Here is a 24,199-nt window from a genome sequence, read left to right on the forward strand (position 1 = left end):
TGTAATTAGGAAATGTTTAACAAAATAAATAAAAATAAAATACAATATAGATGATGCTTGTTTGTGGTTTTCTAAATTAATATGAGGCTGCAAGGATACTGGGCCGAATGTATTTCTATTTAAATTTGATACCACTGACTCCCTGGGCCCCAGATGCCTTACTATAAGATGAGAAAATTGGATTCTATGATTTCTAAGGTTCATGAAAGCTCAAAATTGATAATCTTATGATCTGCCAAATCTGTCCTTTTCCCCCATCACCATAAACTGTTCATCTTGATCTCTCATCATCTTGATCATTACAACTTCATTTCTATAGCATGAGCTCAACTTTTAGTGTGGCACAGACCCCTTTGGCAGTCTGCTGAAGTTGGTGACCTTCTAAGAACAATGTTTTTAAATGTATAAATTGGAATATATCAAATTACAAAGGAAACCAACCATATCCAAATACTGTTATCAAAATTTTTTAATTCACAGACTTCAAGTTCAGAACCCTGTTCTACAGATTCCTTGTCACTAATAAACACCTAGTCCATCAATCAAAGCTATAGTTAAAACAGTTTTTTCCACTTTAAAACTGTCACACATTCTCCTATAAACTTGCAGTTGCTCCCTTTTGTATTAAAGATCAGGACTAAGTTCCTCAACCTCTAAAGTTCTGTATCTTACCAGTATAACTCAGCCTAATTAATTTTCCTTTTAATCTCCCACTCTCCCTCTTTTCCTTTGATTAGTCTGTACCAAAAATATGATTATCCCCCTCTTCCTCCTAACTATGTTCTTTAACTGAAATGTTCTCCTATAATCAACTTCTAAGTTATTTAAATTGCCAATAGAAAGCCCCTCCCTTCTCTGTGAAGATTTCCCTAATTATAAGAGACAGAACCTTCTCTGAAATGTATTCCTTAAAACGAACAGTTCACTAACCACTCTACAAAAAAAGCACCCTTTGCATACAAATCATTTCACTTGTTTCTGATGTTTGTCAAAGGAAACCAAAAAAGGAATAGTCAGAGAGAGAAAAAGAACAACATAATACTACAATAATGGGAAAGTAAAGAAGTTGGAATGCCCAATAGTATCAAATGCTGCAAAGAGACCAAGAACAATGGGAAATGAGAAAAAGCCACTGGAGGCAAAGATTGCAGCAGTTTATCTTATTCTAAGACCATCATATCTTATTCCTCCTTTTGGATTATAAGTTCCCTTACAGAAGGGACTGTGTTGTTCTCCAACTTTATATTTTTAATGCTTAGCAACACTGTGCTTTGCACACAGCAGGAACTTAAGAAATATTTGTTCAGGGGGCGGCTAGGTGGTGCAGTGGATAAGGCACCAACCCTGGATTCAGAAGGACCTGAGTTCAAATCCAGCCTCAGACACTTGACATTAGCTGTATGACCCTGGGCAAGTCACTTAACCCTCATTGCCCCGCCAAAAAAAGAAAGAAAACGAAATATTTGTTCAATTGAAACAGTCAGTCATGAGTAAAGTGCAATATAAATGGGTCTTCAGAATATAAAGAAAAAATATTTTTAAAGAAATAAAACAGGCTCCATTACAATAGTAAAATAAAAATATTGATGCTAATCACGTTTCAAATACTGTAAAGTCTCTTACCGTTTACCTCGTGGGTAATGTCGTACATATTCTCCCACATCATGAGCAGCAACAGCTAAGACCTGTGGATCATCTGACACCTCCAGAAGCTTTGTCAAGATTCTAAAATAAAAATTTAAATAGATTTTAGGAGTTTTTTTCCTAAATATTTACAGCAATATGTAGTTAGTAAAAAAAAAAAAATTCATCTGGATTAGTCCCATTTTCCTACTGACTTGCAACACTGGGGATGCTTTATAATAGCACTATTTAAATGGATCCATTATTTCATACACATAAATATATTTCTTCACCTGTACAAAAAGCAATCTATTGGGGGGCAGCTAGGTGGCACAGTGGATAAGGTGCCAGCTCTGGATCCAGGAGGACCTGAGTTCAAATGCGGCCTCAGATACTTGACTCTTACTAGCTGTGTGACCTTGGGCAAAGTCACTTAACCCTCACTGCCCCACCAAAAAAAAAAAAAAAGGCAATCTATTTATCCCTTCTCATTTGGTGCAACTGGTATCCAAGTCTTTACCCAAACCTTATATGGAAGCCTAAAAAAATATCCTGGAATGGAAGCCTTATTCTGTTTCTTTTAACATTTCAAAAACGTTAGTTAGTGCTTTGCGGGCTGTCCATTACCCTTCATTTGTATTAGATGGCAAGGCCACCTCCTTTACTGATCATAAATTTTACTACGAAACACTAATTCTGTGTTGTCATAATTCAGACAAAGGTTGTGCTCTGTCAAACCTTTTCTTCATTGAAAGTAGAAGTAATATAGCCTCTCTCTGTTTACAAACTGTAGGAAACATATTAGATAATTTCAGTCCCTTTCTGATAGAGAGAAAAACCTACAACCACTTAATATGATACATAACAGTGGAAATAAAACTGAGCAACATTTTAAATATTTAGGACAAATCACTTTAAAAGCACTTTCAATGAAGTACCTATTTGTATGAAAAATAAATTGATTTCCAAATTACAAATCATTATTTTATCTATATATTAAAAACTTTTATTAGACAACAGTTTGAATGACAGCTCCCTTTTTAGGCAAAGTACAAGTTACTATACATATCTGAAAATAGTAAAAATTTATTTGAAAGTATTATGGAATTTAGAAATTACATCATTTTAAAAACTGAGGAAGTATGAATTTAAATTTACCATTACTGACTGATCTACTTCAGCTTTAAATTTCTTTGATACACCTTTCCTCCTTTATACACTCTCCCCAGAAAGATTCTTTGACAAATGGTTAATGATATGTAAGCATCTTTACTGTTATTCTGTATAGCTAGCTATGAGTTATAAAATACCATAGGTTGCAGAAAATTAAAGCTGTGTGTTAACCAAAGAGAAAGAAAGATACAGCGTGGTATGCATGAATAGGCATATTACCAAAGAAAAATATGGCAAATAGATATTAGAGAGATGTACAATTGAATCAATAAGCCTTTATATAAGCACTGACCATATTCGTGGCACTGTGCTTGGCATTAAGGATATGAACAGAAAAGTGAGGCAGTCCCCGTCCTCAAGGAGCTGACTTTCTATTGGAGATGTAAGTCAGAAGTAGAAGAAAGGTTTTGTAGCATGAATGAGGCCTATTCTATAAATAGCCCACATGTTACACACAAGATGTCAAGAGAATTAGAAGAAAACCCCTTGGGATCAGATGGAAATCTTTTTCAGGATGATTTAAAGGATAATGGCAAGAGGCACACAAAGAAGGTATGAATAGATTATGATACGCACAGCTAGAAATGTAGCAACTTTGAGGACACTACAAAATTACTGAAGTAAATGCAAAGTCCTCGATTGTTAGGACTCAATGTCAAAATAAAAACCATAGTCACTTCCCTTTGAAGCAGTTTCCATTCTACTGGGAGATATAACATGTACATAAATATAAAAATAAAAGATGATTTAAAGCAGCAGAGAAAACTAACAAGGGGGGGGCGGCTATCCCACAGATTTCACAGAGAAGGCATCCTATGAGCTAAGCCTTGAAAGAAGATAAGGATTCTGACAGGCAGAAATAAAGAGGTAGTGGATTACAGGCATGGAAAGGAGTCTATAAGAAATGATGAGCAGGCAGACTTTGGAAAAACCTGGACTTACATGAACTGATGCAAAGTAAAGTGGGCAGAAACAGAACACTGTACACAGTAACAGCAACATTGCACAATGATCAACTATCAATGACTTAGCTATTTCTCAGCAATACAATGATCCAAGACAATTCCAGAGGTGTCATGAGGAAAACTGCTATTCCATCCAAAGAAAGAACTAATGGAATCTGAATACAGATTGAAGCATACTATGTTCATCTTCTTTCATTGTCCTGAGCAGAAATTTTAATTCTTTCAAAGCTGTTTTTTAAGGATGTAGTATATAAATTGTTCTCCAAGTTCTGCTCACTTAAATCTGCATTAGTTCATAGAAGTTGTGGTAAAAATTATTTCTGGTAAAGATTAATATTGCAGTTTTTAGCTGACTCATTTGGGAGGGGCCACACCTGGCCCACTCTGAGGTTCTGTATGCTACTGAGGTCAGAAGGAGAACTCTCCATAGGCAGTTTTTGAAGGACCTCCCCTTTTGGGGGAGGAAAGATTGAACGCTCCTTGAAGGGAGGTGGAGGGTTCTTCCAGAATGCTAGCGGTCTAGCAGGCGCTTTTTCTTCTCCCCTTGCAGTGGTGGCACATGTACACTCTGTCTCAGGCGACTGCTGTTTTGGTGGCTCGAGCAACTATAGACTGTCCGGGTTTGGTGAGTTAATTACGGAAAACCCTAAACTCCTTTGAACTAGCTTAATTGGAAACAGTCTTAGGATTAAATAGGTTAAGTTTAGAGTTAAGAGTATTTATCTGTATTTCTATTTTCCTACTTCCTTATCTTTGATTTTTTATTAGTTTCACCTTTGTTGTTTAATTAATTCCCAAGTAATAAAATCTGATCCTTTTGTGAACTAAAGCTTAGAGGCTCCTTTCTTATTGGCCTGAGAGAAATATCTAAAAAGGGCAGTTCAGAGGGGAGGGTGAACCTAAAACGTCCCTCATATTTCCAGGACCTCAATATTAAGGCGAGTCACCCAAATAACGCTCCATATATCAAGTTTTGGCCCTCACAAAGTCTTTCCAGATTTCTCTGACATAATCTACTTTATCATTTCTTATAACACAATAGTATTCCAACATACACTATAATTTTTTCAATCTTACCTCAATAGCTGAGATCTTAGAGTTTATCAAGCATGTAGCTGTGTTCACTTGCTTTTCCTTTATGTTACCCAAATAATCTGTGCCATTGATGGACCTCTCTACTTTATAACCAATACCAAATGGTCATTTTAATAATAAACATTTTATTTATAGTTTTGAGTTCCAAAGTTTATCCCTCCTTACGTCTCTCCCCCTCACCTCCCTGAGGCAGTAAACAATCAGATATGGGTTATACAAGTGCAATTAGTAAAACATTACTATATATTAGTCATTTTGTACAAGAAAACTTAAATAAAGGAAAAAAATGAAAAAAAGTAAAAAACAGCATGCTTCAGTCTGTGTTCAATCAGTATCAGTTCTTTCTTTAGAGACGGATAATGTGCTTTATCATTAGTCCTTTGGGATTGTCTTGGCTCTTCCATTGCTGAGAATAGTTAAGTCATTCACAGTTCTTCATCAAACAATTTTGTTGTCACTGTGCACAATATTCTCCTGGTTCTGCTCACTTCACTATACATCAGTTCATACAAGTCTTTCCAGCCCTTTCTGAAATCATCCTGCTTGTCATTTCTTATAGCACAATAATATTCCATCACCATCATATACCAAAGCTTGTTAAGGCATTCCCCAAGTGATGGGGAATCTTTTGAGTTCCAATTCTTAGCCATCACAAAAAGAGCTGCTAGAAGTATTTTTGTACAAATAAGTACTTTTCTCTTTTTTGGGATGTCTTTGGGATATAAACTTAGCAGTGGCAATACTAAATCATTTTGATAATTACTGTAATTTGAAATTTGATATTATTAGGCCCCCTTTCTTCCAACCTTTTTTCATTATTTCTGGTGAGATTCTATATCTCTGGTTGCTCCAGATGAATTTTATTAACTGGGTTTTTTTTAGCTCTATAAATAAATCCTTTGGTGTACAGTAATTTTTATTTTATTGGCTTAAACTATTCATAACCAATTAATATTTCTCCAAGTATTTAGTTCTGTCTGTATTTGTGTAAAGGATGTTTCATAGTTGTATTTATACAGTTCCTATGTCTGTCTGGGCAGGCAGACTCAACTTCTGTTTAAACAGAAATACTCTTTCTCTCTTCTCGTTGGATTTTGTTGATGATATGCAGAAATGATTAGTTATGTGGATTTATTTTACACAGTACAAATTTGCTGAAGTTACTAATTGCTTATACTACCAGATATGACTGTGAATATACTTATGGATTCCATGCTAAAAGAAAATACATATATTTCAGACTCATCTTGAATACAAAATGTTAACAGGCAGATATAATCCTAGAACTTCAGGAGCAATTTAAAATGTGAGTTATAAAAGTGTGAGAATATTAACTTGGGGAGAGAATATTAACAGGGAGAGAAATATCTGCAACTAGTACAAGCTTGATGCTTTCCCCAAATATTGCTAACACCAGCATGCTAATAATGGGCAGTCCAGCATCACCATTACTAGCTAGGAAAGCTATGGATTTTCTCGCTCCCCAATCCAATCCCCATTGCTGCACTGCTTGGTTCCCACCAGACAGTAGATGCTGAATCCCAAAACAATTCCCTGTTCTACCAGAGGCAACTCAAAGTCCCACTGTACTCTGACCCCTGAATTCATTATCATATCGCTTAAGGACCATCTGTTCTATCTTTGCTCCCCAAGGTCCTTGGGGACTTGCCATCTCCCCTGCTACTTGCCAGAACCTGGGTACCACCTGGCCTTTCTGTTAGCCATAAAACTGAGTTGTCCTTTATGTATTATCTCACAAGGGCATTGGCTGCCTCGATTTTTCTATTTGTAAGCCTAGTACTCAAGGAAATACTTTGTATATAGTAAGTTTTATATCTTCTTTTTCATTCAATTCCATTCCATTCCAGCTAAGAGGGCATCACACGTAGCCAGCTGGAGAGGAGGGGCTCCCGTGGCAGGAAGGGAAGTGTCTGATTCCTACAGACAGGCAGCCTTGAATACTTCCCTCTTGTCTCTAGTAAGCCTAAAGGTTTATCTAAAAAGTTAGTTAAAAATTGATTCTACCAGTTATTATGAGAATTATGTTGAATTTGTTGTTGTGCAATCATTCAGTCATGTCAGATTCTTCATGATCCTGTGGACCATGCTTTTCATGGGGTTTTCTTGGCAAGAATATTGCAGTGTTTTGCGATTTCCTTCTCCAGTGGATTAAAGCAAACAAAGGTTAAATGACTTGCCCAGAGTCATACAGATATTAAGTGTCTGAGGCCAGATTTAATCCAGGTCTTCCTGACTCCAGGCCCAGCACTCTTATCCACTGAGCCATCTAGTTGCCCCTATTATCTTCAATAGAAACCCTTTAAAATTAGTGGCATTATTTTTAGTTATACAAAGAACCTAACAACCAACATATGTTTGTACAAAGTCTAACATTTATTATCTTATTTAAGGCTCTGAAACACCCTATAAGGTGGGAATTACAAAGAATATTAGACTTGTTTTTCAAATGAGGACATTGAGTCTCAGAAATTGCCCACTGTTATACATTTAGTAAGTGTCAAGGACATCTGAACAGAGTTCTTCTCCTAGTTCCGGATTCACTACACAAAACTTTTCCAATATGTTCATGAAGTCTTTTGTGTACAAGATAAATGACTTTAAAACAGATTAACAGCATAACTAGTTCAAATGTCAGAAAATAGTTGATTTGTCAAAGTAAAAATCAACTTAATTAATTAAATCGAAGTAATTGCTTTAAAATCAATCAACATTTATTAAGTACACATTATATGCAAGGCCCTGTGGAATGTAACCGGGGCTACAAAGACAAAACAAAACAGTTTCTGTCCTCAAGAAGCTTACCTTCTACTTTATGTATTTCCATTTAAATATACACGAGTAAATAATTATGATGCAAAAACTTTAGAATTTTTTCTTCTTATTGCCACTAGCCTTCTTGTAATCCTATATACATATGTACATGAAATAAAAATTGTATCTGCAGAAGCTACATTTCTTTATATTCTGTGTTCTTAATGCATACCCTACAGTAAAATACATTGCATGGTAAATGATTGATAATTGCAATTTTTATCATACAAGAAGAGCTTTAGAAATCTTCATTATAAAAGTAAAATTAAATCAATATAACCTTCATTTTAACCTGCTGATAACTTTATCATTGTTAATAAGTAGACATGTGATCTTGAAAAAATCATTACCACCACAACCTCCTCATATTCATTTAGTTCTTTAAGGTTTACAAAATATTTCTTATAACTTTATGAACTAGGTCACAAAACACATCACAAGAGAACATAGATTCTGCCCTATTCCTTTCCTTCAAGTTAACAATACATAAAACAGAGCTATTTTTAAGTTAAATTTTTACTCAACATGAAGGTAATCAAGGGCAGCTTTGCCTTAGATAAAAGGATTTTGTAATAAATGTTTTCTTTGGTATTAGATATGTATTTTGGTCAAGTCTAGATTTCTTATGAGTTGTTCACTATCACAATTATTTACTTGAAAGATATCATAGGCAAATATGTAATTTTTAAATATTTAAAATATATAAATATAAAAGATTTTTTAAAGTGCCATTAGGTACTATTGGAAGTACATACATCAAGGAACTCCAAAAACAAGCCTAAATCTATGAGTCAAGTCCTCTGAGCAAAAGGTGACATATATTTAGAACATATCCTGCTTTTATCTGTGACCATGCCATGTTCTTCACTCCAGTAGAATGTGAGCACCTGAGGGACAAACTGTCTCACTTTTATATTTGTATTTCATGTTTGGAATATAGTAGGTACTTAATAAATTCTTACTAATTTAAAACTTTTAAAGAAACACAAACTCATTTCAATCTAAAAAATCTAAACATGATAAATCAGGGTCATTTTTTTTTTTTAATAGAGAAGAACTTACTTCAACAGCTCATAGTTCTTTTCATTTAACCTCGAAGCATTCTCCCTCCAAAATTTCTCTGATTTATGAACAGGGCTCCATTCCAGCCTTCCTGATTTGAGTTCTGAACTGTATTCATCAAATGAGCTACAAAAATATTTTAAAAAATTTAAGTTATATCACTAATAACAATAAAGCTAGAACCAAAAGGTTTTCCCATTACCCCCAGTAATACAAATTCAAATATTCTAAACTTCAAACGAGATATAATTATATTGAAAATAAGGAAACTACTATTAACATTGAAATTTAATAAAACTTTCATAGCATCTTTTATGAAATTTAAATAAAATTCACTATCAGGACAGAATGGCACCTGCCATGAATAAGTATGTGAAATCACAAGATAATACAACTGGAAGAGACAAGAGGCACATAGATACAGAGCTGAAAGGAACCTCAGAGAAGATCTAAATTCCTCATTTACAGGTGGAAAAACTGACACCCAAAGAAGGTAATTTATCTAAAAGTAAAAGCGGTATTAAGAGACAGAGCTGGCATGTGACCTCATGTCCTCTGTCCCCAAATATGATGCTATTTTCACTGTCAAACGCTCCCTAATCATAAGTATGAAAAGTTATAGTCAAGCTAAAATTCTTGGTATAAAGTATATCACACTTAAAATCAGTATATGTCTTTCAATTCCTTACGAGGAAACAGACAAAGTAAATAAAATTATACAACACTAGGAGGTACAGGGGTGTACATATGACTTAACAAGTATAAGTGAGATTTGATGAGATAGAATTCACAATCAGAATATATCAAAGGAAAAATATACCTTTGTTATTTAAAAAGAACAAAGAAAACTATTTTCAACTATATGAAGGCCTGTTCTTTGTAAGAGGACCTAAACAAGTTTTGTAAAAACAAAAACAAAAACCCCAGCTGGCTAGAAGCAAAAATAGGAACATACGGAAGAAATTTCAGAGGCATATTTCAGTTCTATATAAAGAAAAGTTTCCTTATAATTAGCAATGGATAAAAGTGGAATGGGCTACCTTGATAGCTAGAGAATTCCCCCATCTCAGGAGGTCTGGTAAAGGTTTTATTACTTCCTCTTAGAGATGCTATAGAAAGGATTCTTGTTATATTTTGAAATAGATGATTAGACATAAATGAGATTCTGTGATTAAATGAAATCTGACTAAAGGGAAGATGAAGTAGCACTATTATGTGAAACACAAATACCTTTTTAAATACAAGAACATGAAGGGGAAGGCACAGTGCAGAACATTTGGTTGAAGACTGAAGGGAAGGAACAGGTAGTCAGTCAAAAAACATTCACTGGGGCAGCTAGGTGGCACAGTAGATAGAGCACCGGCCCTGGAGTCAGGAGTACCTGAGTTCAAATCCAGCCTCAGACACTTAACACTTACTAGCTGTGTGACCCTGAGCAAGTCACTTAACCCCAATTGCCTCACTAAAACAACAACAACAACAATAACAACAACAACAAACACTCATTAAGTGCTTACTGCACACCAGAAATAGAAAATTATATAGCTATGTGACATAAGCAGGAAAACTGGTAGACGTAAGATAATGTATTTAATGAATAATTTCTCAGCTATCCAAACAACTAGTTGAAGTCTCTTCTGCTAAATGCAGAGTGGCAGATAAATTTATAGACTGTTTTCCTGATAATTTGAGATCTTCATAGAGGATGCATTGAAAGGAATCTTGAAATGAATCCAAATGATCAAGATAGAAGTGACTGTTGAAAGAGGATACAATTGGAACCTACCGAGTAACAACTTTTAATTAAAATTTGTGACAGCCTAGGAAAGAAACTCTAAATATAGAAATATGCCCTAAAAATTACGAATCAGATTTCAAAAGTTAAAAAAAAAACAGTCATGATACCATGTTCAAGGTCTCTAAAAAGGAATAAACATCTCTCAAAAACTTAAATTTTTATGAAGGATGAAGGAAATGGGGAGCCACATAAAAAGATGAATATAGGGGCAGCTAGGTGGAGCAGTGGATAAAGCACTGGCCCTGGATTCAGGAGTACCTGAGTTCAAATTCAGCCTCAGACACTTGACACTTACTAGCTGTGTGACCCTGGGCAAGTCACTTAACCCCCACTGCCCAGCAAAAAAAAAAAAAAAAAAAAGATGAATATAATTTAACAGGGAGCTCTCTGATGAGCCTGGGTTTCTGAAGGTCATATATAAAATATGGAAGCAGGATCATATAATCAAGAAAGGATGGAAAAATGGAATGGGTCAATAAAAAAGTGTCAGAAGGACATAAATGAGAACCAACTTGTGAAAAGCAAAAGAAAATAAAATGTGTTTAAAAAGTTCTTATTACTACAAGAAGGAAAAACTAGGAAGGTAAAAGCAACTGATAAAGAAGATATAGAGAGGGGGACAGCTAGGTGGTACAGTGGATAAAGTACTGGCCCTGGATTCAGGAAGACCTGAGTTCAAAGCCAGTCTCAGACACTTGACACTTACTAGATGTGTGATCCTGGGCAAGTCACTTAACCCTCTTTGCCCCACAAAAAAAAAAAAGACAAACAAGAAGATATAGAGGCAAAGCCAAACTATTCAAACATTTTTGCTTCTGTCTTCTTAAGAAGAACCATCTTTTTACGGGAAAAGGCAGAAAAAATATGATTAAGAGAGAATAAGCTTTTGCTAAGATGCAAAAGCAAGTAAGTTCAAATCTTCAAGCCCAGGAAACTGGATCTACTTTTCTGAATCCAAGGATCAAAGATGCTGGGGGGAAGGGGGGGAATTTTTTTTTTTTAATTTTTCATCATGAAACCCTAATCTATCACCTTTAAAAGGTGTCAAGAATAAAAACATTCCAGAGGAGTGGAGATGAGCAAACACCACAATTCTAATAGGGGAAAAAGGTAAATTCTAAAAACTGTAAACCAATGCACTTGATAGAAGTTCCCAGTAAAATTCTAAGACAAATTACCAAGTAAATATTTACATCTTTAAGTATTCATAAAAATGTCTTGTCTTTAAGTATTCACAAAAATGTGTTTGTCTTTAAGTATCTGAGGAACTGTCAGCAGAAGGAGTGTTCTGGTTGGTCCCCAGAAGGCAGAAGTAAGAACAGTGGGTAAAAGTTTCAAAGAAAAGTATTTAGATTTGATATAAGGGAAAATTTGCTTATAATTAATACTATCCAATGGTGGAAAGCAAAAACTAGAGCTTTTGAAGCAAAGTTTGAATGATAACTTCCTTATGCATGTTGGGAAGAAGTTAGATAGGTGATCTCTCTAGTCCTTTCCAACTTTGAAATTCTGTTCCTAAACAGGAATTCTAATGGGAATTAATATAAGCCCTGAACATAAGTAAAAATAATCTATTGCAAGAATACAGGATGGATAGGAGGACTAGATGAGGACTAGTTAACGTGTTAAGAGTTTTAGGTGACCAAAAAACTCAGTAAGGCATCTAATTGGTGTTGCTGCTACTTTCCTTCTCTCTATCCACCTAGACAAGAACACTTAGACTGGAATCTCGACTTTAACACATACTAGCTGTGTGACCATGAGAAAGTCACTGAATTTCTCAGTGGCTGAGCAAAACTCTCAGGCTGTAATTGGCAGCTGAGTAGATGATGTAACAGTTCTCAAATTTTTTTGTCTCAAGACCCCATTATATGCATAAAAATTACTGAGGAATCCCAAAGAGCTTTTGTCTGTGTAAGTCATATCTAAATATATTTACTGCATTAGAAATTAAAACATCTTAGTATTATTATAAAAATAGCTTCGACCTTGCAGATACCCTCAAAAGGTGGTCTCCTTGAGAACGACCCTTTACTGATAAAATAACAGCTAAAGACCCCCAAAAGGAGGGGTAGGGGGAAGAGATCTCATACTCTGTTGTTGCTTTTTTGGGGGGGGGGGTTGGCAGGGCAATGAGGGTTAAGTGACTTGCCCAGGGTCACAGATCTAGGAAGTGTCAAGTGTCTGAGGTTGCATTTGAACTCAGGTCCTCCTGAATTCAGGGCCAGTGCTTTATCCACTGTACCACCTAGCTTCCCCCCTCATACTCTATTAATAGAAAAGTACAGTACCTAAATCAAGAGAATAGTCTAACTTGGCACTAGTCAACCAAATTTCATATTTTATATTCACAAGCTTAAGGAAATCTAGGGAAAAGTAATCTGGGTAGTAGAAAAGTACTCCAATTCACTTACAAAACAGTGCTTTAATCTAGAAAAATGACAACTTAGTTGAGGAAGGGGAGAGAGAGCATAATACCTTTCCATTAATGAAGGGATGAAACTAAATCTTTAAGCCCACAATGCAGAGCCAGGATGAATAGACAGAAGTTAAAAAAAGGCAAATTTTGGTTCAGTGACAGGAAGACCTTCCTAACAATTAAGAATGCCTGAAAATAGAATGGGTTATTGTGTGAGACAGTGAGTCCCCTATTACTACAGGTGTTCAAGCACAAACTGGAGAACCATTTATCTGCAGTATTGTATAGGGAATTCATGAAAGAGGTACATGTTGAACTAAATAACCTATCAGGCCCCTTTCAACTGTAAAATGTCTATGATCATAAATACAAAAACAAAAATGCAACATTATTAATTTATATTTTTGCCATGAATTCAGAACTTGAACAATGTCTTTAGGCACTGAGCCCTTTAGTTTAAAAATAATTAGTCATTAGAAGTGGTTGGTTTTTTTAAATCTCCAACTGTTCTGAACAAAGTATTACTTATGTCTCCATGCTAATTCCCAAAGATGCACTATAGGAAGTAACTGACATTTAGTTCCAAAGAAAGCAAATGAGTCAGGAGGAGGGAGAAAGAGAGCCAACTTTTATATTTATCACCAGGACAGTCATCAGTTAAAGGACTCGGGTAAATGAGCACAAGTTCCTGTATTTCAGGTCTAATGATACCAGAAAAACAGTTTCAAAGAAATGTGGTGAGTACTGTCATCTTTACCTCATTAAGTATTCAGGAAAAATGAGTGTTATGGGGCTTTCTTGGCAAAGATGGCTCCATGAAAGCCCAGGGCTCAGGCATGATAAATAAAAGTATCAGATGATAAAAAGATTCAATATAAAACCAAAAAGAAAAACCAGTGAGTTCTTCCAGTCTGCCCAAAACTACAGGAGTGGAGACACAAATCTGGTTGCGACTATACCCAACAATTACAATAAAATAAAAACGTGTAATATCTTATACAAAAAGGTAAAAGAAAAAAGGGGCTTAGAGCCAAGAAAAGCATAGCCCACAAAAATGAATAAAATTCCACAGTGAAATGGACTTTAAATAGAATACTTTCAAGCATTCCAGAAGCAAAGAATGATTCTGGGCATAATTTCTGAAATATAAACACAGGAATCATGAGAAGCCCAGAATGGCTTATCTATTTGGACAATATTAAGAAGTTAAATGATGATCAAATATTGACCGCTTAATAGGGGGAGATAAAACAACTGTTTGTTCAGAATCATATGGTCTTCAAGGATCAAAGAAGAAAAAACTCTGGACTTGGGTGTGGTTTTGTTTTATTTTTTAAGGGTTTTTAAAAGGGAAAGAAAAATTATCATAAATTTCTATTTGAAAAAGATCTTGAAGGCTTCATTTTACATGTAAGAAAATAAGCATGTAGCAGTTAAGTGATTTCATCAGTAACAGAGCAGTTAAGTATCTGAGAAGGGATTTGAACCAAACTCAGGTTTTCCTGACCACAAAGTCCAACGGCCTAACTTCAACATTAGAAAAAATATTATTAACAAAACAGATAAAGAAGGAATCCTAACAAATTTCTTCTAAAAGACAAATATGATACTGAGGTCTAAAGCAGGAGGTGGTAAAGAAAAGAACTACAGACCAATATCTCTAAAGAATATTGATACAAAATAATTACAAAATATTATCAGAGAGGTTACAGCAACATATTCAAAAGACTATTGTTGTTCATGTACAAACCAGATTTATATAAGGAATGTAGGGCTTGGTCAATATTAGGAACTAAAAACAACAGGCCACATTAATAACAAAAACTATTTTAAAATCTTATATAAACTTCAACAAAATACAACTGAATTATGCAAAAGAAAATACTAAGAATCATAGAAGTAAATAGACTCTTCTTTAATATAGCAAAAAACTTTTTAAATTCAAAAGTTAACTTTATCTGTAGAAGTCTTTCCATTAAGAACAGGGTTAAAGCAACAACAGGAACAGGGTTAAAGAAGCAGCTGGTAGTGCAATGAAAGCACAGTGGTTAGAGCACTGGGCCTAGTCAGGAAGAACTGAGTTCAAATCTGCCTTCAGACACTTACTAGCTGTGTAACAGCTAGTGGACAGTGTGGACAAGTAACTTAATCTGTCTGTTTCCTCAATTATAAAGTGAGGATAATAATAGCATCCACCTCCAAAGTTGGTTGTGAGAATCTAATGAGATAATTTTTTAAAGTGATTAGTCCAGTGCCTAGCACATACTATATACTATGTAAATACTTATTCCCTTCCCCTAAAGTAAGAATGACCATCATTACTAATAATTTATTAGACAGCTATAGCAATAAAACAAGGAAAATAAATCGAGGAATAAAATGTAAGCAACAGATAAAAAAAATTATTGTTCTTTGTAGATTATATGATTATTTATAGAACACAAAAAATTCAATTAAAATTAACAGAAAGGGGGCAGCTAGGTGGTGCAGTGGATAGAGCACCAGCCCTGGATTCAGGAGGACCTGAGTTCAAATCCGGTCTCAGACACTTGACACTTACTAGCTGTGTGACCCTGGGCAATTCACTTAACCCCAATTGCCTCACCAAAAAACAAATAAACAAAAAAATTAACAGAAAGGGGTCAGCTAGGTGGCGCAGTGGATAAAGCACCAGCCCTGGATTCAGGGGGACCTGAGTTCAAATCTGGGCTCAGACACTTGACACTTACTAGCTGTGTGACACTGAGCAAGTCACTTAACCCTCATTGTCCCACCAAAAAAAAAAAATCAACAGAAAAATAATTTCAATAAATTAGCAATATTATAAAAAACACAAAAATTATCAGCTTTTCTGTATATTGCTAACAAGACCAAATAAAAGTATAAAAATAATTTTCAAAGTAACTACAATTATATAAAGTGTCTGGGAATCAATCTACCATGGCACTTAGGGCTTATATGAATACAACTACAAAACAAACACTTTATGGAAATATATAGGGTAACTTAAATAAATGGGAAAATATTTATTGCTTATTTTTGGGCTATGCCAACAGAAATATTACTTAAACTAACTCGCAAATTTGGTGCCATACCAAACCAAGGAAGGCTTACTTCAAAATCATAACAAAAATGATCTGAAGAAACAAAATATCAAGAATCTCAAGATTAATGAAAAAAAGTAGGAATGATGGGGGTCTAGGAGTACAAGATCTCAAACTATACTTTTTTTTTTTTTTTTTGCTGGGCAATTGGGGTTAAGTGACTTGCCCAGGGTCACACAGCTAGTAAGTGTCTAGTGTCCGAGGCTGGATTTGAACTCAGGTACTCCTGAATCCAGGGCCGGTGCTTTATCCACTGCGCCACCTAGCTGCCCCCTCAAACTATACTATAATACAGTAACCACTGAAACTGTCTGGTACTGGTCAAGAAATCTAAAAGTTGATCAATGGAACAGATTAGGTGAATAAAATCCAAAAACAATAGAATAAAGCAACATAATTTGAATGTAACATGTAAAAAAAAAAAACCTTGCAGAATTGAAATAAGATCTAAATGAAAAATGTTGTATCATTAATAAATTAGAGGAGAAGAGGAAATATCTTTCTCAACTATGCCTAGGGACAGAATTCTTAACTAAATAAGGATTAAATGACATTTCAAGATAAATGGATTTTTTAAATAAAAATTAATCTTTTGCACAAGTTAAACTAATACAGAAAGAATTTGCACAGAATCTGTTAAATGGGGTAAATTTTCTACAACAAATTTGCCTGAAAAAGGTCTAGCAATTAATATATATATGGGGAATTAATATAAATATATCAGAACAAGAGTCATTCCCTAATTGATAAATAGTGAAAGGAAATAGGCAGGTTTCAAACGAAGACATTCAAGTTATAGCCCTGCATATAAAAAAAAAATTTCCTATTAACAAGAGAAATGTAAATTTTTTTTAAATTCTGCCCCATAAGATAAAGATTAAAAATGGTAAAAACTACAACAGCTAGAGGGCCTGACAGAGGATAGGCACATTACTAAAGCATTACTAAAGTTGTTGGAGCTGTAAATGATCCAACCATTTGGGAAAACCAAATACCACTATGTATATACACCAAAAAGTTCCAAGAGAATGAAAGGTATAACGTGTACAAAAATATTTATAGCAGCACATTTTGTTACAGGAAAGAACTGGTGTCCACTAATATATGAATGTAATGTGATATTTTTTGGCCATAAAAAATAACAACTATGTTGGATTCTGAGACGCTCAGGAACTTACATAAACTGATGCAAGCCAAAATGGGCAATACCAGGACAAAAATTTCCATGATAATCAAAGTATTATAGCTATGAAAGACTTAAGAAATCTGATCAATTCTATGAACAGTCATGACTTCAGAATACTGACAACAAAACATGCCTTCTAGCTCTTGGTAAAGAGGTGAGAGATTAGAGATGCAGAATGAGATATAATATTTTTAGATCTAGTCTAAGTGTGGATATCTTTTGTCTGACTATATGTATTTGTTAAAAGGGAGGACTTCTCAGGGCAGCTAGGTGAACAGTAGATAAAGCACCGGCCCTGGATTCAGGAAGACCTAAGTTCAAATCCAGCCTCAAACACTTGACACTTACTAGCTGTGTGACCTTGGTCAAGTCACTTAACCCTCACTGCCCCCCTTATCAAATTAAAATCTCCATGAGATCATACTCTTAGCTCTGTAATATGCTATAGCATTACAGTTTAACAGGTCTGTTAAATTGTATTTTGGGGTGGGGAAGGGAAAGGTTGAATCTTTGTCTAATTCTATTTTAAAATACAATTATTCACCACAGGTCCTCCCAATTTGCCTAAAATATATGGATTGCTACATGCACACACTTGAAACCTTAAAATAAAATTATTCAAGTTAAGTCATGCTATCACATACCTAAGATCCTGGACACTTTCGCCAAGTTTGTCCAAAAGAAATTTTATATCTTCACTTATATCTTCATCATCATACTTTTGCTGCTCCAAGTTCTCCAACTGTTTCAGAACTTTGCACTGAATCATAGCCAGGGCATATTCTTGGCGAGTTTCCCTTTCAGTTGATTTTTCTAAAAAGTTCTAAATTAGAAAAATGTAAGTTTCAAATCAGACTTAAAATATGAGGAATGCAATGTATGGAAGAGAAAATAAGTAAACTAAATGGCATTTATATTAAAGCATTATAAATGAACATATCTATAGCTTGACTAATTAGTGAATTTGAGTGAAAGATATACAAAAACAGGACAAAGTAATTTATATCCTACATTATTACTAGGTTAAAATATGAAATCATGACTACCTAAGTCCAAACTACTTAGTCAAAATTGCTATACAGAGCTCTAACCTTAAGAAAAGGCCAAATCATTGATTCTATTTCCTATCTAAAGCAGACTCTCTTAGGTTCATACCTTCTTTTCCACCATTCTAATCAAGGGCCCTTATCATTTCACAACTGGATTATTCAAAAGAATCCTTGAATTGATATCACTGATTTATGCTACCCAATGCCACAAGACTCATCTTCTTGAAATTCTTTTCATTATGTCACTCCCCTGCTCAAAACCCTTACATGACTCCCTAGCATAAAGGTCCATAGCATCACAGCCAACTTTCTATGCTTGGTACTGAAGACCCTTCAAATTCTGGTTCAATTCTTATCTCTCACTATACTCTGACAAAACCATCTACCTTAATTATGCTGATCTCCTTAGTGTCCTTCATCTATAAAAGGCATTTTTACTTCCATATTTATATATGGTGCTTTTCATCTAAAATCTCTCTCTCTCCAGATAATTTTTCATTTTAAAGCACCTACATACTACAATTTAACACTTAATTATAGGGTATTTGCTCACTGATTCAGGTGAAATGGCTCCTCAAAATTCTTTCCAAAATTTTAACAAAATAATCAATACCAAATACGAAATATTGTTGTCCTTTAGCAATGTTCTGAAAAGTCATAAATTCTCCAATAATATTAATGCTGTACATAGAGAGGATGTGGAACCTCTCTCTAAACTAAATTTAGTAACCCCAAAGAGGAAAAAAAAAATCCAATGAGGGCCATATGAATAAGAAAACAATTCTGTTTAGAAAAAATTCAATGATTGACTTATTTGCTTTTTTTTTTTTTTTTGCGGGGCAATGGGGGGTTAAGTGACTTGCCCAGGGTCACACAGCTAGTAAGTGTCAAGTGTCTGAGGCCGGATTTGAACTCAGGTACTCCTGAATCCAGGGCCGGTGCTTTATCCACCGCGCCACCTAGCCGCCCCCTACTTATTTGCTTTTTAAATGAATAAAGAAAATAAAAGGCTTTACCAATGAATGCAAGAAAAAAAGCATTTGGGCTGGATCAAATAGAAAAATAAGAAAGAAAAGAGAATGGAGGTAGGTTTATGAACAGAGGGCAATTTTTATGAAAAGAGCATTGCCTATGCTGTGGACTTTGGGGGATATTATCATTCAGAACTTAAAAAGCTATGGTAAATGGGGCAGCTAGGTGGCACAATGGATAGAGCACTGGCCCTGGATTCAGGAGTACCTGAGTTCAAATCCAGCCTCAGACACTTGACACTTACTAGCTGTGTGACCCTGGGCAAGTCACTTAACCCCCACTGACTCTCAAAAAAAAAAAAAAAGCTATGGTAAAGATGTACAATTGTATTCCTTAGTGGTTATGTGAACTCTTGGTGGCTGTCCAAAAGACCAGATGACATCTCAATGTCATCTGTGAAACCAAGTTAACATCAGATATTTCACATCCCCATTATATGCCAAAAGATAAAAGCAGAGGCTAAAATTTTGTTTAAATGGCTATTTGCCTGTTGCACTTAAAATTTTTTAAGAAGGGGAAAAGATAGTCCAATCATCAAGCATTAATATCACCAATCTTTATCATGACAACTAAATTAATGCTTAGAGTATCTAAAAATTGTGATTTTTTTTTTAAACAGGCCCTTCCCCATCTCTGTAAAATGGAGTGGGCTGTATAAAATGAAGACCATTTTGCATTTTTTGTTTCATCATTTGTTACAACCAAGAAACTCACCACTTACTGATCAAGCTAATATTAACGAGTATCTCCTTATATACAATAGTCCTAAAACATCTATCACTGGAAAGGTAGAACCTCCTATTCTACTGGCCTTCAAATCATGATGAAGCATCAGAGTAGGACATTCTTTACTGATGAATAACCATACTTAACCCAATTATTTAGCATTTCAGTTTGCAAAATGTTTGAGGAACTGTATGAGCTAAGTATTACACATAGTTAAAAGGTTTATTTAACAGAGCTCCACTTAACAGATGAGAAAATAGATATTTGGGGAAAGTAATTACTCTAATGTCAGGGTAATCCAAAGTCTTCCAAGTTCAAACCTGATACTCTTTTCAGTACTCCATGATAACACAGAAATACTACTAAAGAAGAGAGGTTTGCTTCACTCACAAGCTTCTACTTATGAAGTAAGTATTAAAGTAGAAAAAACTATAGGGAGGGATAAGAAGGAAAAAAGAGGAAAAGAAATTAGAGAAGTTATATGTAGAGAAACATGATGCAGTATCACAGATACCAAAAGAGGAAAATAGCGATCAAGAAATCCAATAAGAAATCACAGTGATTTCTGTCCACCACAGAACTGCACAAAAAGTAATCTATGGTGATCTAGAAGGGGCAGCTAGGTGACACAGTGAATAAAGCACCAGCACTGGATTCAGGAGTACCTGAGTTCAAATCCGGCCTCACACACTTGACACTTACTAGCTGTGTGACCCTGGGCAAGTCACTTAACCCCCACTGTCCCACAAAAAAAAAAAGTAACCTACAGGCAATAGGGACGGGAGCCACAATCAAAGTTAACACAAGCAAATAAATCATCAACCTCAAATAAATCATTAACCTCACATGACCAAAGTCGAACTAAGCACATGTTTAAACACGGCCAATAACCCACCTAAAAGCACAGAGGGAGGCAGAACCAGTCTGTAGCGCACAGTCTAATTCAGGAACTAAGGCTGGCAAGATGAGTAAATTAAATAAGACAGTGACTACTATGAACAATTATTACAGGTCTAGAAATGTCTAAATATTCAACATAGAAGAAGAGAATAAACTCAGTCACTGCAACCTACAACTCACAAGGGAAAAAAAAAATGACTCCACGAGCCAAGAAATATTAGAACAAAATGAAAGACTGGAAACATATGATAAAATTTTAATTCAAAAACAAATGCCATGAAAAACAGGTCAAGGCAAAGTCATTTAGGAATCATTAGATTTCCCTGAAACAATGATTTTTAAATAAGAGTTCAGAGTCCAGATTAGCCATATCAAGACATTACAAATAAAAAATGCCAAGCTCTTTTAGAACCAGAGACAAAACTAGAATCTACTGATCACCTCCTGAAAGGAACCCCAGAAGAAAAAATCAAAATCTAGAGCTTCCACATTAAAAAATAATAATAATAATCCTAAGAAGCCAATCAGAATGACACAGGACTTAAGAGGAACTCTTGGAATACAATGTTCCAAAAGGCAAAAGGTGTGGGTTTATAACCAAGTATACCTAATTGCCTTACAAAGTTGAATGAAATCCTACAGGGGAGAGGTGAAGCCAAGATGAAATCCAGATGGAAGAATAGAGGAAGAAGCAAAGTAAGCTCCCCTTCTAACACCCCCCAAAAGACCTAGAAAAGGCAAAAGGCCAAATCTTGACTAGGAAATCTAAGAAAAAGTCACAGCGAATTATTTTTCCAACCCAAGTAAGGATAGGAAAACAGAGATGTCTGGTGACCTTGGTCAACAAGCACTTATTAAATATTTTACTATGTGCCAGGTAATGTGCTTCCCAGTAAAATTTTTTAAAAGCAAAAAAAAAACAAAAAATGCTTACATTCTAATGGAGTAGATAACATGGAAATAACTAGGAATATATGAGACATAAAAAATAGATGAAGGAAATGTGAAAGGAGAAGGCATACATTTTTACAGGTTATCTTTTTTGGGGCTTTCTCTTAATATACAAATGACAGATTTTCTGACTGAAGAGAATTATTTTAAATAAGACTGAAAGAATAATGAATAATTTCTATTTTAAGTGAATTAGGGCTGTCTCTACTTCAGCAGTGTTAGAAACTGTGTTCCTATTTTCCTCTTATAGAAATTCTAAAATTAAAAAAATTGATTTGATAATGTCACAGTTCCTTTTTTATAATGATTAAATATAAATACTGCAAAAGCTAACAGTACAAATGATTGAAAATAATCTAGAATGTTTAAAAGATATACACATTGATGAATAAAAAAGAATTATGTAGTGATAAATAAGTGATAAGTGCAAAATGCTCAAAATATTACAAAGTACTTCACATACACTATCTAAGAAAGGCACTACAGGTATAATTTTTTTTCCATATAAAGAAACTAAGACTTATGGAGGTTAAGTGACTTCCCATAGTCACATATTTAATAAGTGTCAGGGACAGGAATTAAAGCCAGGCCTTCCCGACTTCAAATCCACTCCTTTTTCCACTACACAAAGTTGCCTTCTCTAGCATAGTTACTTTATTAAAAAAACTTACTTGGTTAAAAGAAAAAAGGGATTTGGCTTAGATGACTGGATTTATCAGTTAATAATGAATTCTGTAGCACTAGAAAGGCAGTAACCCTAGGTTCTCAAATATAATATCAAGATAACAAGGTGTGGTAACTTCTACCAAACTGCAAAGACCTAGAGTACAGTTCTGTTGACAAACCAATCTTCTCTGAGCTCAAAAGATAACCCAGCTATGTACTGAGATGCCCACCCCCAAAAGTTATGTTTTCATAGAACACTTGGTCACCTTACCTTGCAGAGCTCATGAAGAGTCTAAATAAATGGGCCACCATGAAGATAATTATGGATCAAATATCACTATCTGTGGCAGAAAAAGTATCACTATCTGTAGCTTTTACCAAGATGCTCCAAACCAAGTCAATATGTACTTTGACTTCAATGTGCAGGTAGGCACAGATTGTAGAATACATGGTTCTAGATTAAGAAATAAAAAGCCCTTCAAATACAAAGAAAAGGAAATCTGAATAATAATAAAAAAACCTCTTCTACAACTCCCAGAAACCTCAGGGGAATAGAATAACTTTTTCCAAAGAACAAAGGAGCTCAACATGCAACCCAAGGTGACATACCTGGAAAACCTGAGCCTAAAACATTCATGGAAAAACAAAAACAAAAACAAACAAACAACAAAAAAAAAAACCCAGAGGTTCAATAAAAGAGACATTTGAAGCACGCCTATAAAGAAAAACACAGGTGAGAAGATTATTTGATTTGCAAATGCCCCATACAGGAGAAACACAAAAAAGGTAAATATAGAAATCAAGAAAGGCAAAAGAAATTAAACAAATTACTCCAGGAAAAAAGAGTAAAAAAATAAAGAGGCTTACAGATTACTCAAAAATCTCCTGTTTCTATATTGTATATACTTTCTTCAAGAAGAGAATCAAGAGATCTCTGGACATGGTAAACACTGAACAATGTCTGAAAGAAAATATCTGCCCATTTTTTAACTGAGTATTACAAATGTCACAGAATTTTGAGCTGAAAGAGAACCTAGAGAGAATCTAGTCCAACCTCCTTTGCCCAAAGTCACATAGCTGGTAAATGGGAGAGTTAAGATATTAATCAGGGTATCTAACTCCAAGGACATAAAAAAAAAATCTGTTTCTCATCACGTGATTTCTGTCAGACTGTGATTCTTTTGAAAGCAAAAGCAAAAATCTGTAACCAATTGAATAAATGGATTTCAATTTGCTGTGTGTCTAAAATCACTTATTTGCAACTGTTGACAGAAGCCAAGAACCCTAGGGATACTGAATCATAAAATCATAGAATGGTTGTGTTGGAAGGGACCTTACAGTTAATCTAGACCAATCTCCCCTCCCCCTCCTTTTTTAAAAGTTCTTTTCCAAGTGAGGAAATGAAAGCCCAGAAATGGAAAGTGATTTCTTCCCTCCTTGCCTATATCTCTTAGATCCCATGTTTACTTCAAAATTAAGCTCTAGACTCTTCAATATGAAGTTTTTCTACGCTCTTCCAGCTACACTTAAGTACTTCCTCAAAAATAATTATTTATATTTTATGTGTGTATGCATGTATGTGTATATATAAAAACATATATGTATGTGTGTGCATATT

At 34.8% G+C, this 24,199-nt stretch overlaps 1 protein-coding gene across 2 annotated transcripts in view; it reads right to left on the reverse strand.

Annotated features, from left to right (window-relative positions):
- The window catches only part of ATP6V1H (ATPase H+ transporting V1 subunit H), a 111,040-nt gene that overhangs the window by 33,369 nt on the left and 53,472 nt on the right, over window positions 1-24,199 (reverse strand). For both annotated transcript variants that reach the window (XM_043975830.1, XM_043975829.1), the window contains 3 exons: window positions 17,902-18,080; window positions 8,751-8,876; window positions 1,624-1,725 (listed from right to left, as the gene is read on the reverse strand). In XM_043975830.1, the coding sequence (XP_043831765.1) occupies window positions 1,624-1,725; window positions 8,751-8,876; window positions 17,902-18,080 (407 nt within the window). The remainder of the gene's footprint in view (window positions 1-1,623; window positions 1,726-8,750; window positions 8,877-17,901; window positions 18,081-24,199) is intronic.

The sequence above is a fragment of the Dromiciops gliroides genome, chromosome 1 (genome assembly GCF_019393635.1).
Source record: "Dromiciops gliroides isolate mDroGli1 chromosome 1, mDroGli1.pri, whole genome shotgun sequence".
NCBI classification, from domain to species: domain Eukaryota; kingdom Metazoa; phylum Chordata; class Mammalia; order Microbiotheria; family Microbiotheriidae; genus Dromiciops; species Dromiciops gliroides.